The sequence below is a fragment of the Herpailurus yagouaroundi genome, unplaced genomic scaffold (genome assembly GCF_014898765.1).
Source record: "Herpailurus yagouaroundi ecotype Mexico unplaced genomic scaffold, PumYag 410, whole genome shotgun sequence".
Classification (NCBI taxonomy): Eukaryota; Metazoa; Chordata; class Mammalia; order Carnivora; family Felidae; genus Herpailurus; species Herpailurus yagouaroundi.
Genome location: NW_024412627.1, coordinates 1,859,116 through 1,872,669, shown reverse-complemented (window position 1 = coordinate 1,872,669; position 13,554 = coordinate 1,859,116). Strand labels below are relative to the sequence as shown.

Below are 13,554 nucleotides of genomic sequence, written 5' to 3'. Positions count from 1 at the left end.
CTCCTGTTGCCAGCTTGCCTTCCCTCCCTCGTGGAGTTCAGCCAGAGTACAAATCCTTTACTCGGGTTCACACCCCAGTGTTTGACTCCCTGACATCTATGATAACGCATTTGTACGAAGAGGGTCTACCAGTTTCAGAGCCTGTCCCGCGGTGGTGAGCGGAGTCACCGGAAGGGAATCTTTCTCTTGCCCGCGGCTGCGAGGTGGCCTGCCGGAGCCACAGCAGGACACGGTCACCAGGGAAGCTTGCGTTTGCTCTCTCAGGTGTGGTGCGCTACCCGCGCATCAGGAAGAACGGCACCCAGGATGAGGGCACTGATGAGGAGGGCAGTCTGCAGAAGGAGCAGGAGAGCGCCATCGACAAACACAATCTGGAGCGCAAGTGTGCCCTGATGGAGTACACCACGTGCGTGGCCACCCCCCCCCCCCCCCCCCCCCCAAGTGCAGTCCCACAGGCTCCAGCTCCTGGGTGTCCGGCCACACAGGTCAGGCCAGGAGCGCCCACGTCTCTGGTGCAGAGGCCGCAAATTGGCGGCCACGGGCCCCTCTGGCCCCGGCCAGCCCTTGGCCCACATACTGTTAAAACAGAACAAACTTGGTTGCCACAATTCAGAAGTTGGGAAATTTACGTAAAATTCTGGGGTCACGTGTTACCAAGAAGGTAAAAGGTAGTTAGGAAAAATACCTCCACCATGTCGCGGGCTCTCTTCTCAGTTCCCAAGAAGGTCTCTCTTTCCGTTTACTTCCCACCTCTCAGGGGGAGCCGTGAGGTCGTGGACGAAGGCTCGATCCCCGGGGACGGGCTGGGAGCCGCCGGGCTCGATTCTAGTTTCTACGGGCACCTAAAGCGTAACTGGATCTGGACCAGCTACATCATCAACAAGGCCAAGAAGGTGGGCTTCGGGGGGTACGGGGAACACGCATCCCCGGGCCACTCCCCAGCCGCTGCCGCAGCTGCCCACCCCGCCTGCCCTTTCCCAGCTCGCTGTTTCTGATTTGGTAAAACCAAAGCTGACCAGAGGCACAAGTACTTACATCCGTATGTATTGAAGGCACATCAGGCCCTTTAAATACCTGCCTGGCCAGTGTTGTTGTTTGTTTTGTTTTTTGTTTTTTTCAATGGATTCTAACTGATTGTGTCACACGGACAGGTATTCCTTTTTAAAGAAGGAACAGAAAGTCCATGAGACACAGGTCATACATGAGGGAGCACGTGTGCAAGAAGCAAGCGGCTGGCCAGGGGAAGCCCAGCCCCAGGGGCAGCCCGACGGCTTCTGGAACGCAGCTGCACAGCCGCCCTCCCCTCTCTGGCAGAGACCAGTACACCTCAGTGCATTTGACGCTCTGGGTCCCTGGGGATTGGGGAAGCCCCTGCTTCTTTCCAGTGATGCGCTTGTCTTTTAGGAGAACACTGCATCTGAAAATGGGCTCATGGTGAGACTCCAGACGTTTCTGTCCAGGCGCCCGTTGCCACTCAGTGCTGGAGGTACGTGAGCTGGGGGTTCACCTTGGAAACGGGCACGGGACCGGCCCAGGCCACGTGACTACCTACCACACGTTCCATTCGGCTTCTGGCCTTCGCGGGGCTCATCCTGAAATGCTCACCTCCTGTGCTTATTTCCAGGCAGTGGCAGGTTGAATATCTGGGGGGAAGCCAGAGCAGGGTCTGAGCTCTGCACTGACAGAGAAGAGCAGTTCGAGATGGACCGAGAGCCCACACTGGACCGGAACTGGAGAGTGAGAGGTGGGAAAAGCCAGAAGCGGAAACGGCTGAAGAAAGACCCCGGAAAGAAGATCAAGAAAAAGAAAAAAGGTCCCGTGATGGTCGCTCGCGTCGGCTAGGCCTTGTCTTTGTACATTCCGGCTCAGAGACGGACTGCAGTCTCACTGCGGCCTGGGCTGAGCTCTGCCCCCAGACCCGGGCTTCTCTTCTCCCTCTGTTTGTAGGGCTGACTGTGCACGGTCGCCGTCTCGTCCTCCACATCGAGCTGGCAGACTGAGAGATCCTCAAGCTTCTTACATGCTTCCTCTGTCTTTGTGTCTTACAGGGTCTTTCAGCTTTGTGACACCCCTCAGTTCAATTTTCTAACTTCATCTCAACTGAAAAAACCTTAGCAAAAATCATTAGCAGAAATCCTCATCTCAACCAGCCAAAATCCTATTATTCTTTTGGTTTGGCTTTTGATACTTGCATTATATCAATCGGGGCAAAGTTCAAAAGTCACGTTGTGTCTTTAACTCAGAGGAAAGGTGGGAGTCGGTCAGGCCAGGCCTGCAGGATCTCTTCCAGTCTCGTGAGCCCCCTGGGTGTGTCTTAGACTGCTGTTTTGGATCCTTCCCCTGGGCAAGTATTCTAGCGAAGGACAGCAGGAAGACAGCGAAGAGATGGGCGCCTGTGTTTTCGTTCATTTTTACATCATCTAAGTGGTCTGTGTGTCGTAACAACGATCTGATAGCTATACCGTTTTCCGATGAGAACAGAATGTTTAAATGGGAACCTGTTTTCAGTGGTTTACTTGGCTGCTGTTTATAACAAATAGGCTTGTGTCCATTGGAAAGGGGGGCCCCCCCCCCCAACTTCAGCTCAGCCTATCCAGATAGGCATGGGGTCAGGTTGGCTCACAAAGACCTGAATTCATCACAAGGCAAAATCCGGTGGTGGTGTCCCGTGGAATCCCAAATGTTCTCACCCTACTTTTCTTCTGCCTTAATTTGGAAGAAACGTCCTAAACAAACAGTCTCTTGGAATTAGCAGTAGCATATGGTGTTTACCTTGTCAAACTGCCATGAGTCTATCCCGAGGGGAGGAGATGTTGAGAGAACCTGGTGGGTAAGAGCTCATGATTCAGACCCTCTGTCTGCTACTGACTGGGCTGTGCGACTTTGGGCAAATTGCCGTGTCTCACCGTGTTTCAGAGTCCTCAGCTACAAAATGGGGATTATAACTGCCTCCTTATAGAGTTGATGCAAAGTAGCATTTTGATTATGGGTTGTTAATATGTAAACAGCTTAAACCAGTGTTTGGCATACAGTGAATCCTCCATAATGTTGGTGACTGGCACCGCACGGGGTATTTTATACCCAGTCTGGTTCAGTCCTCACGGCAGCCCTGAAGGCTGCACCTTGTTGTCCCCATGGTGTCCCGGAGTGTGCCCAGCATCTCAGAGGTCGCCAAGCGGGAGAATGGTGGGGGCCCTGCACATGCTCCAGCCCTCAGAGTGCCTACCACCGCGGTGGGAGGGATGGGACATGGGCTGCGTTCAGGCTGCCCAGCTTGTCACAATGAAATTTGACCAGAGAGAAAGTGATAGAAGCGGTTAAAGTATCTGTCAAGGCCCGAGTCTTTTGCGGTTAGTTTCTATGGTTTCTGACACAATGGGATTCTGGTAGCTGATAGCCTTGGTCAGATCTCACTAGCCGAGTAGGGACCCTTCCCCTCCAGAGTGCCAGCTCCAATCCGGCTGTTAGAAGCTCCCTCTCTTCTCCCTCTGATATTCTTAGAAGAGTCCCCCAAAGAGAAAAACAGGAGGCTGCGTTACCACGATGAGGCCGACCAGAGCGCGCTGCAGAGGATGACCCGGCTGCGCGTCACGTGGTCCATGCAGGAGGACGGGCTGCTCATGCTCTGCCGGATCGCCAGCAACGTCCTCAATGCCAAGGTATTTGGCCCCCGGGCCCCCAGGCCCCTGCCCCTCCCTGGCCTGCCGCCTCGCTTTCCCTCTCGTGGGGAGCTCTGTTCCCTATGTGGCCGCACACAGACACTCAAGGCCCCTGGGACGCTCAACTGTTTTGCTTGGCCACAAGGAAACACGTTTCCCAGAATCCCACAGATGAATATTCCCGGCCTTGCTCATTTCTTTCCAGCCTTCGGCTAACACACATAGATCTTTGCCTTCCTGCAGGCTAAACAGCTCGGCGCTGTTCTCACTCTCTTCACCGGGAACCTAACGCTTTCTGCTCCCCTTCTCCCACCCTCACCTGCCTGGAAAACTCCTACTTTTCTTTCAAAACTGCTTATCATCTCTAGAGGCTTCATCGGTCCTGCCAATTGGAAGTAATTACCACGTTCTTACCGTGTCCTTCACGCGTGGACTTTTCACGCTGCTTCTGTTGCTTCTGGCCCCTCTTGGCTCGTGGGAGTGGCTGCCGCTCAAGGCAGGGAGACCGCCCGTTTGTTTCGTAGCCACAGCCCCTAGCACGGTGCTCACCACACGGCAACCACTGGGTCGTTGTTCCCCGAATCCGTGTGTGGGATGGTGATGGTGGCCTCAGCCTGGCCCTCCGGCTTCGTCACGGCTCAGTCCCCGCCTTCCGTGCCACAGTCCCCCACACTCACGTCCTCTTCCCGGTCTGTGTCCTTGAACCCCGGCAGCTGGGGAGGGGCTTCCCATCGAGCAAATTCTTCCCCTTTCCTCTGATGTCACTGCCTCCAAGAAGGTTCCCCAGCCCGAGCCAGAGCTCCCCTTCTCGCCATGTTCCCCAGAGTAGCCTCACTGACTCCTAGTCTGACTATTCCTGCCTCTTTGCCCTGCTCTGATCTTCTGAATTTGCAGCAGGGCGTGGGGAGAGCCATCCAGGTAGGCGAACGTCCAGGCAGGCTGGTTCACAGAAGCCGCCAGAGGATGGACTGCCACCGTGTAGTCCAGCGCCCCCTCCAGGTAGTAACACCACCGGCTTCCCTGGTGCCCGGGTTGCGTGCCCTGTCCTCGGGCGCATCAGCCAAGAGAAGCCCCGGCGGAGGTCCCGTGCCCAGAATGCCCTCTGCATCAGGCCTGCTGGATCCCTCTTCTTGACCACTTCTCCAGATGCTCTCACCCCCCATTCCCTCCTAAATTCCAGCCCAGTTCTTCCTCCAGGGAACAACCTGGAGGTGACAGGCTGCCATCCCTGATCTCTGTCCCTTGCCTCTGTGATAGCGGAGAGATGTGCCTGCCTCCACCCACCGTCCTTGCAGCCGGTGGGACCAGGAGAGCCCTGCTTGGTTCTGGGGCAGCAGACCCTCCCCTCATCTGCTCAAATACACACCACATTCTTGGGCCACCTCATTCTGGGAGCTTTCGGAGAATAACCTCGTGATCAAGCCCCTTCCCTGTCTTGGTGCTCCTTTCCTGCGTGTTTTTGGTGGAGATGTTCTCTTGAGTCTCTGATGGTGAATCTAATTCAGTGCTTCTGTTTCTACTAATGCACAGAATGTTTCTGAGAATACGCAATGTGCTCTTAAACTCAAGAACCGCCCAGCTGACACGTTTGTCATAACCTTCCCTAACATGCTGCCCTTCCAGACAGCATTACCCTGTGCCCTCCGAGTACCTGTTACTTGCTAGAACACTCTTCCTGGCCGGTTTTTGAGGATTTGGCTTATTCTTCTCTGCCCAGCACCTCACTCGTGCCGGGCGCACCGTCAGTGCTCCGTAAACGTGATCCAAGTAAACCCGGGAGGGGCCAGTTTTGAGTGTCTGCTGAGGAAGGAGGCGCCACAGAACATGCCTTCCCCCGTCCTTTACGATCGTGACCCATAACGCAGGCTCTGGGGATACTGATTTTCCTTCTTGGCTTGTGTGTGTTCCAGGTGAAGGGCCCATTTGTCCCCTGGCAAGTTGTGCGGGACATTTTGCACTCCACCTTTGAAGAGTCTCTGGATAAAACCTCCCATTCGGTCGGACGAAGAGCTCGCTACATAGTCCGAAACCCCCAAGCCTATCTGAACTATAAGTAAGCCGTGTTTGAACTTTCATAAGTTGGGGCCACAGTTACTCCCGTGCTTCTAGTTCATTCTTTACTCTCCTTGCATCTCGTTTGTCCAAGAGTCCGCTCTAAAATCCAGAGAGAGTGGTGAGTGTGCAATAGCTCGCCTGTAGCCTGCCCGAGTGTTGGGGCCTGTGGGTGAAACCGCTCGTGAGTTTTCAAGGGCTCGGCCTGCCTCTGGGCCGTTTTCCGTATCCGGTGTCTTACGCGCTTCAGGACAGCCTTGTGATGTACGTGCTGTTGTTCTTCACTACCCGTGAGGACGCGGAGGCCAGTCAGGCTGGGCGCCTTACTGAATGCATCCCGCCAGCGGCGTGTGGTCAGGCAGAGGCGTCTGCTGAGTTTCACCACTGTCTTCAGCGCTCAGGGCGGTTCTAGATGTCAGGGCCCGTCACATAGCTCCCTCCAGGAAGAAGCGGGGCAGGACCGGAGTCATCGGACCCAAGAGCACTGTCCCCATTACGTCCTCAGCACGTCTTCGGCGTTCCCCTGGAGGGCCGGGTCTGCGTGGTGGTGGCGGCTGGCCGGGGGCCGCAAAGCATCCTCGTTGTGGCTTGTCGGTTGCCAGTGAGGCTGCCCACCCAGGCCTTCCTCCCACGGCCAGGGCACGGCGCTGTCGCCCGCCCTGTCAGCCCCCGCCACAGGCGTGGGCTTGAGTGGGGAGGACCAGCAGGCGTCCGGGCCGTGCGCGGGGGGGGGGGGGGGGGGGGCCGAGCGTTGCCGCCAGCACAAGAGCAGGGCCAGGAGGGGGCACGTGGCGGGGTTGGGAAGGACTGCTCCCACCGACTGGTTGTTCATGCCCTGGGTCGGCAGGAGAGCGTGGCTCGGGTTGACTCTGAGCCGTGGGCTGCCTGCCGTCTGCTGGGTTGTAGAGGGAGACAGCCCAGCCGTGGATTGTGGAGTGAACCACTGCGACCAGTTTCTCACCCTCAGCACAGCTGACATTTGGGGCCAGGTCATTGTTTGTTGTGGGGCCGTCCTGTGCACTGATGCATGTTCAGTAGAAGCCCCGCCTCCACCCACTAGATGCCAGCGGCGCCCCACCCCCGGCCGTGACAACCACACACGTCTCCAGATGTCTGCAGGGGCCAGCGCACGAGGGCCCTTCCTGTGGGGAGCCACTTGGCCCTATGTGGAGAATCTTAGACTTTTCTAGAAGGGCTGTGGTCACCTGCTCCAAACCCCTCTTTTTTCAGAATGGGAACGGGCCCAGAGAGAGGATGCAAGTCGGCCAGGGTGATAGTGCGTTGGCAGTGGAGTGAGTTCTGGAACTTGGGCTTCCTGGCCCCTGCCTGACGCTCCTCCGCTTGTCCCGCAGCGGCTGCTGGGCGAGGGGGCACGAAGGGCTGCGGCCCAGAGCCGCAGGACCCGGCACGAGATGTGTATCCACTTGGGGGCTGTGCCCTCACCTGCGAACAGAACGATACAGCCAATGTTAGCTACCCCTGGCCCACCCGCCCCGGCCCTCGGCAGGCAGGTGACCATGGGGCCCTGACACCTCACCGAGCTCTAGGATGGAATGACAGCCTCCACTTTGCAAGTTCTTTGTGGAGGTGCAAGTGCCCAGCTCATAGCAGCCCTGCAAACACGGGTTGCCTTTGCCCGCGCTTCTTAGTGGGCAGGTCAGACTCTCCTTACGTCGCGGAGAGACAAAGATGTGTAGCAGACAGAGAACGCTTTTGAAGATGAGAGCTCTTTTCCGTAGTGACACCAGGGCCTGTGTGATAGTTTAACATTTAGAGCACATCTTCACATAGGACATCTCATTTGGTCCTGGCCAGATGCCTGTGAGGGCAGGCAGGCGGGAGTCCCTGTTCTCAGTTTGTAAGTGGAGGACGGAAGCTCGGAGAGTCCGAGCGTGTGATGTGTGGGCAGCCACAGACCTGACTTGACTCGGGGTTGGCTGACCCCAAATCCTGCACTGTTAAGAGCCGTCATCACCCAGCAGGTATAAGGAAATCGTACTCTGTTTAGCCAAGGCCAGATGTGTTAGAACAGGAGCCTTCCGGCGACTCTGAACACAGACCTCGACCTCGTTACAAGCCAGACCTCACGGCCGTCCTCCCTCCCTGCAGGGTTTGCCTGGCCGAGGTGTACCAGGATAAAGCACTTGTCGGGGACTTCATGAATCGAAAGGGCGACTACGAAGACCCAAAGGTAGGCCCCCCTGGGTCATCAGGCTCAGCCTGCCCTGAGGGCAGGGGTCTCTGGGTTCCCGTCTCATCCTGTGGGTCCCGCAGCGCCTCCGCTGGCCTTACAATGTGGATGTTTCTCCCGTGCGTCTGGGAGATCGGCTCCTTAGTTCTGTGGCTTTGGCCCCCGTTTGATGTGGCTCTAGCACCAGTTCTCAGAGGTGGTTAGAATCTGACACGCCACTTTGCAGTTGGGCCTGTTTCGTTAAGAAAACAGGGCTGCTCTTCGCAAAGTCCAAACCGCTGGACTCCCTGGAAAGTTAGCAGACAGGACGGGGCCTGAGTTTTCTGGATACTTTGTGGGCGGGCTGGGCCGGTGGCTGACAGGAGTGAAGCCATCTTTCCAGACCCAGATTCCCTGCCCTGTGGCTCAGAGTCTCCTCATCCCCCGCTCGCCGAGCCAGCCCCGGGCTCTGTGCACATGTGTCAGGCCTGGCGCCAGGCGAGGCCGGTCACAGCAGAGACCCAGCCCTTCTCAGGGAGCCCGGGGCAGTGGACAGGCAGAGAAGTGACTCTTCAGAGCAGTGCAGTTACCCGAGGGGAAAGCCCAGGCCAGCTGAGGTCGCACAGGGAGTACTGAGTGCTTTTGGTGCAGATGACGAAACACAATAACCCCACGGGGCTTCCAGCTGTTTCTCCCACGTGCCCAGCACCTCAGAAGAGGGCAGCCCTGTGCGGGCACAGCAAAGCAGAGATGTCATCGAGGCCCCACGTTCAGTCTGTCACTCGCTCCTGGTCCCTGATGGTCAGTGTTCATCCTCATACTGGCCACCTCGTGGTTGCCCCCTGACAGGTGGAGCTCCGTCCTCACCCCAGAATCCCAGGGCAGGAAGGATGGGGAGAGGGTGGCACTGGACCCTGGGATCAGGGAGGGGCCAGCCTTGCCCAGAGGCCCCTGAGGTTGCTGCCATTGGTTTAGATTCATCTTGACTCCTCCTGGGAGGCTGGGCCAATCAGATCGGGGCTGGCTCCAGGCTGAGAATGAATGGGGCCCCGGAAATGGGCTGCCAGCAGCATCAACTGCAGAGGGCTTCCGAAGGTGTTAGCACTTCGCCTAGACTCCAAAGATGAGGGACCCACTGAGACAGAGGCAGCAAAGGAAGGGGAAGCAGGGCGCTGGGGAGGGGGCCACAGTTGGGCAGGAGCATGCCCTCCTCCTGCAGCATGGGACAGCTTGCCCCCTGGGGGACGGATTAGAGGTGAGGCAGCGGGGAGAGTGATCTGTGCCCTAGTCTGGACTGGGCTGGGTGCAGCACAGAGAGGGAGGGAGCCATTTGGGGTCCACGGTTGAGGGTGGGACGGGAGGAGGAGGAGGCCGAGGCCGCTGTGCTCAGGGTGAGCCAGAGAGGAACAGAGCTGAGAAGGGGGAGGCGGCAGGGGAGCACGGGGTGGTGCGCAGCCATGGGAGGCTGCAGGGATAGCGTGGGACACACTTGGGCCTTCCTGGGGCCTGGGGCAGAGCTGGCAGTGCAGGAGTGAGGGCTGGCAGCGTGTTCCTTGCCCGAAATCCCTGGGCCCAGTGGGGTCTGTCACCTTCCCAGGTGGATTCAGCAGGCTCAGGAGGCAGGAAGGCAGAGGAGGTTACGGTTCTCAGTCCACATTTCCGGGGGGTCGCTGCTGGGAATTTGTGACAAGATTTCCCTTGACGTATCAGCAAAACCTCCCTTCAGGGAGAGAAACGGCTTAATCTCATTCTCTCATCTTGAAAGGTTTGTGCCAATGAGTACAAAGAATTTGTGGAGAAGCTCAAGGAGAAGTTCAGTTCAGCCCTGAAGAATCCTAATCTTGAAACCCCAGACACACTCCAGGAGCTGTTTGCCAGGTAAGGTTCTTCTGGGAAGTTTCTGTGTGACTCATGGGGCAAGAGGAAGAGTCACCGGCCACGGGCATCTCCCCTGGTCAACAGTTCCACGGCCTTGCGGCTGACCTGGCTGTGTCCCCGGAATCTGAACCAGCTCGCCTCCTCTCGTGGGCAGCTTGAAAAAGGAGAGGCCAGTGCCATCCCCAGCACCCCACCGGGCACCCCCATTCCTTCTCCCACAGAGGCCCTGCTACTGACTTAATCCAGGCTTCCCCGCGCACCGGGTGTGCTTTTACTAAGATTGCTCACTTGACCTAGGAGGACACTCCAGGATAGAAGTAGCCCTCCCGAGGCGGCAGCGCTTGTGACCCACAGGGCCAGGGTTTGAACTTCCACAGTGGGCCTGATTCCAGAGCCCCAGCTCTTTCCAGTTCGGCCGCTGGGCGCCTGGAGAACATACTTGGGTCCAAACACAGAACCCGTGAAATGTTTTAAGTCTTGAGTTCTGTGATCCAGGCCTGTTGCCACTGCCTAATTCACCTGTGAATCCCTTCTTACCAGCCCCATCGAGGCGGTCCCTCTGGCCACTAGATGTCTGAATTTCTTCCTGTAGAGAGGACGTTCATCTGTTGGTTCCTGTTTGGGAACCCTAGGACATGGTTGCATTTAGCCCCAACAGCTTCATCTGGAGATCTCGATCTTCCATTCGTCCAACAGACAATTTATGTGGTGCCCGCGTATACCAGTGAGCGATTTGTAGTTGTTTTCAGAGTTGACATCAGTGCCTTCTTTTGTGTTTGGGGCTCATTTTTGCAGAGTTCCCCAGAACTCTCAAAGGGCATGGTTTATGTTCAGTCTTAAACGTGTTTCAAATAGCCCGCATATTTTCAGTAAATTTACGAGGCAACTTTTAGTTATAAAAAAAATACGGTTAAAATAAAGCCTTTTTACTTTTTTTTTTTAATTTTTTTTTTTCAACGTTTTTATTTATTTTTGGGACAGAGAGAGACAGAGCATGAACGGGGGAGGGGCAGAGAGAGAGGGAGACACAGAATCGGAAACAGGCTCCAGGCTCCGAGCCATCGGCCCAGAGCCCGACGCGGGGCTCGAACTCCCGGACCGCGAGATCGTGACCTGGCTGAAGTCGGACGCTTAACCGACTGCGCCACCCAGGCGCCCCAAAGCCTTTTTACTTTTTAAAGGAGAGTTCATGAACCATCTGGAGGAAGGAAGAAGTCCCGCCCAGTTGTAACAGTTTAACACTAAATTTGATCTGGAGCATTCTGGCAGGACAGGCAAAAAAGAAAATGGATCCAAATACTTTGACTAAAACCAGTTCACATTTCCTGTTAACTAAATTTTAGGAAGAATTTACTGTTGCCAAGACAAATTTTGACTTTTGAATTATAGAAGCCAAAGAAATGTCTTGCGAATGAACAGCCATTATTTTTTTTTCAAGTGAGTTCTGCGATTTTGTCTTACATTGAATTGCCTGGCTCTGTAAGGCAACGGCTGGCACACTGGGCTGCTCTTCTTGTCTTTGTTTGCGTGGTAGGAGCACAAACAGCATGACTCGGAGCTCAGAAACACAGATGGGGACATAGCCTGCTATCTAATGCAGCTACTCCCTCTTCTGAGATATTTTCTTCCAGACATCTTTCTTATGCTTGTTTTTAATCCTGATGGGCCCACGATTTTAGGTCCCCTTCCCTTGACAATTAGCGGTGGCTTCTGCCAACAGGCACTTTTCCGTGTTGTTTCATAATTGTCCATAAATGAACACTCCTCATTTTCTCAACCCTCTTTTTACCAGCGCGCTCGTTTGATGAGCGGAGTATGGTATTTTCTCATTGTAATTGACACGTACGTGTTTGAATGTTAACGAGTTTCACATTTTCTCCAGCACGGTCGCCAGCAAATGGCCACGTTGAGCAAGCATCCGCGCAGCGAAGGTCTCCTGTGTTCTACTGACATGCTCTCCTTTCGTCCCTTATGCAGATACCGAGTTTTGGCGATTGGAGACGAAAAGGATCTGACCAGGAAAGAGGATGAACTTAATAGGTAGGTACTGATTTACTGAGTGCCTTTCCCTCAGCCCATGATCCCAGCTGCCTGCGGCCTAGCACAGGAGACACCCTGGGCCCGACCTAGCCTGCCAGCCGTCTTTGAAGGTGAAGTTGTGTGCGAACGCGGCCTGTTCTGTGGGCCGTCTGTGCTAGTTTCATCCTGCAACATCAGGTCAAGTGGCTATGGATGGCAGAGACCACACAGCCCTCGAAAACCGAAATATTTATTATCTGGCCCTTTCCGGGAAAAGCTTGTCCACCCGAGCCTCACATAGCAGTGGCTCAGCCTTAAAGTGAGTTGAGGAGACAGTTACAATTCTCAGCCCGTGAGCTTTCCACGCAAAGCTCTGGTTAGAAAGCTCAGCTGGTTTTTCTCATGTTGGATAACCAAGATTCAGTTTGATTTTAGCTCTACATTTCAATGAGAAGCCTCTCCTTTTCGGAGAAAAACTTGTTGGAGGTTGGGTGAAAATGGGGCACGTGGCTGGGCCAGTCAGTGGAGCGTGCTACTCTTGATCTCATAGGTAGGTAGGTAGGTAGGTAGGTAGGTGCACTGAAAAAAATCTCAGCCCTAACTACATTTGTCAGTTGTCAATGTTTCCAGGGTACGGCACCACTTACCCACTAGACTCAAACGTTTTTTTCCTGCAAACATGGAGCAGTTAGTAAGGCTTAAAAACCACCATGTGTTTTGTTTTGGTTTATGAATAGTCTAGGCATTCATAGCACTTTCATGGGAGGCAGCACTTTTTGAAAACAAGAACTGAACCACCCAAAGTGAGCAGTGCCCGTGGCCCGCGGCCTCACGTGCTCTGCCGCCCACCCCACTGTCTTTCAGCGTGGATGACATCCACTTCCTGGTGCTCCAGAACCTGGTCCAGAGCACGCTGGCCCTCTCAGACAGCCAGATGGAGTCCTGCCGGTCGTTTCAGGTGGGTAGTGGGCACCCGGCGGCAGCTTTGTGGGAGCGCTGTGGGGCTCGCCCTGTCAGAGGCGGGAGCCGAGGGAGGCCCTCCTCGCTCATTCTCTTCTCAGCTGTGCGGTCTAGGGGGGTCCGATTTCCCGAGACTCGCGACCTCACTTCTTTGATCTTGGAAGTGTGGCGGCAGGATCCAGTGACCATCCCCCCAAATCCTTCCTGTGCTGAGGTTTTCGGTCTGATGTTTAAGGCAGAAACTTAGGCAGAAGAGGAGGTGAGCCATGACAAAGGACTGAGGCAGCAATTGAGCTGTACAGCTTATCTTCTCAAATCAGAACTTCTAAATGTCGAGATACTTTGATCCCTGGAGATCACCGTGCGGGAAGCCTGCCTTTCTCTGGGCCACGAGCTTAGATCTCTCCTGAGAACGTCTTAGAACGTAATGCTGCTTTATCTTGGCTGAGTGAGGGTGGGGGGCAGGCGGGCGCTTCTCCTTGAACCCCATCCCGAGCCTGGGGAGGTGCTGGTATTAATTAGCACTCGCTACAAACGGGAAACTTGTGTTTCCCAGGGCGCGAAAAAGCAAATGCCCACGATCACACGACTCTCCGTCGACCCAGAGTCCATGTGGCTCCAGGGCCCCCGCGGAGAGGTGCTCAGAAGGACCTGCCCCCCACCCCAAGCCAGTGCCTCCCTTGTTTTTGATGGCCACACAGGTGTATTCCAAGTGGAACCTATTCACTTTTGTATTTAACCTCCAAATCTGAAACTCAGCACTGGTTTACGTTACCAAATCAGCCCAGTTTGGAACACGAGAGGGACAAATATGAA

At 55.3% G+C, this 13,554-nt stretch overlaps 1 protein-coding gene across 1 annotated transcript in view; it reads left to right on the top strand.

Moving 5' to 3' along the window:
- GTF3C1 (general transcription factor IIIC subunit 1) overlaps positions 1-13,299 on the top strand; it is a 63,522-nt gene extending 50,223 nt beyond the window's left edge. The window contains exons 20-29 of the mRNA XM_040463686.1: positions 265-406; positions 758-893; positions 1,405-1,486; positions 1,625-1,813; positions 3,502-3,659; positions 5,570-5,712; positions 7,821-7,902; positions 9,647-9,759; positions 11,737-11,799; positions 12,643-13,299. Of these exons, the coding sequence (XP_040319620.1) occupies positions 265-406; positions 758-893; positions 1,405-1,486; positions 1,625-1,813; positions 3,502-3,659; positions 5,570-5,712; positions 7,821-7,902; positions 9,647-9,759; positions 11,737-11,799; positions 12,643-12,985 (1,451 nt within the window). The 3' untranslated portion in view covers positions 12,986-13,299. The remainder of the gene's footprint in view (positions 1-264; positions 407-757; positions 894-1,404; positions 1,487-1,624; positions 1,814-3,501; positions 3,660-5,569; positions 5,713-7,820; positions 7,903-9,646; positions 9,760-11,736; positions 11,800-12,642) is intronic.
- The last annotated feature ends 255 nt before the right edge of the window (positions 13,300-13,554 follow it).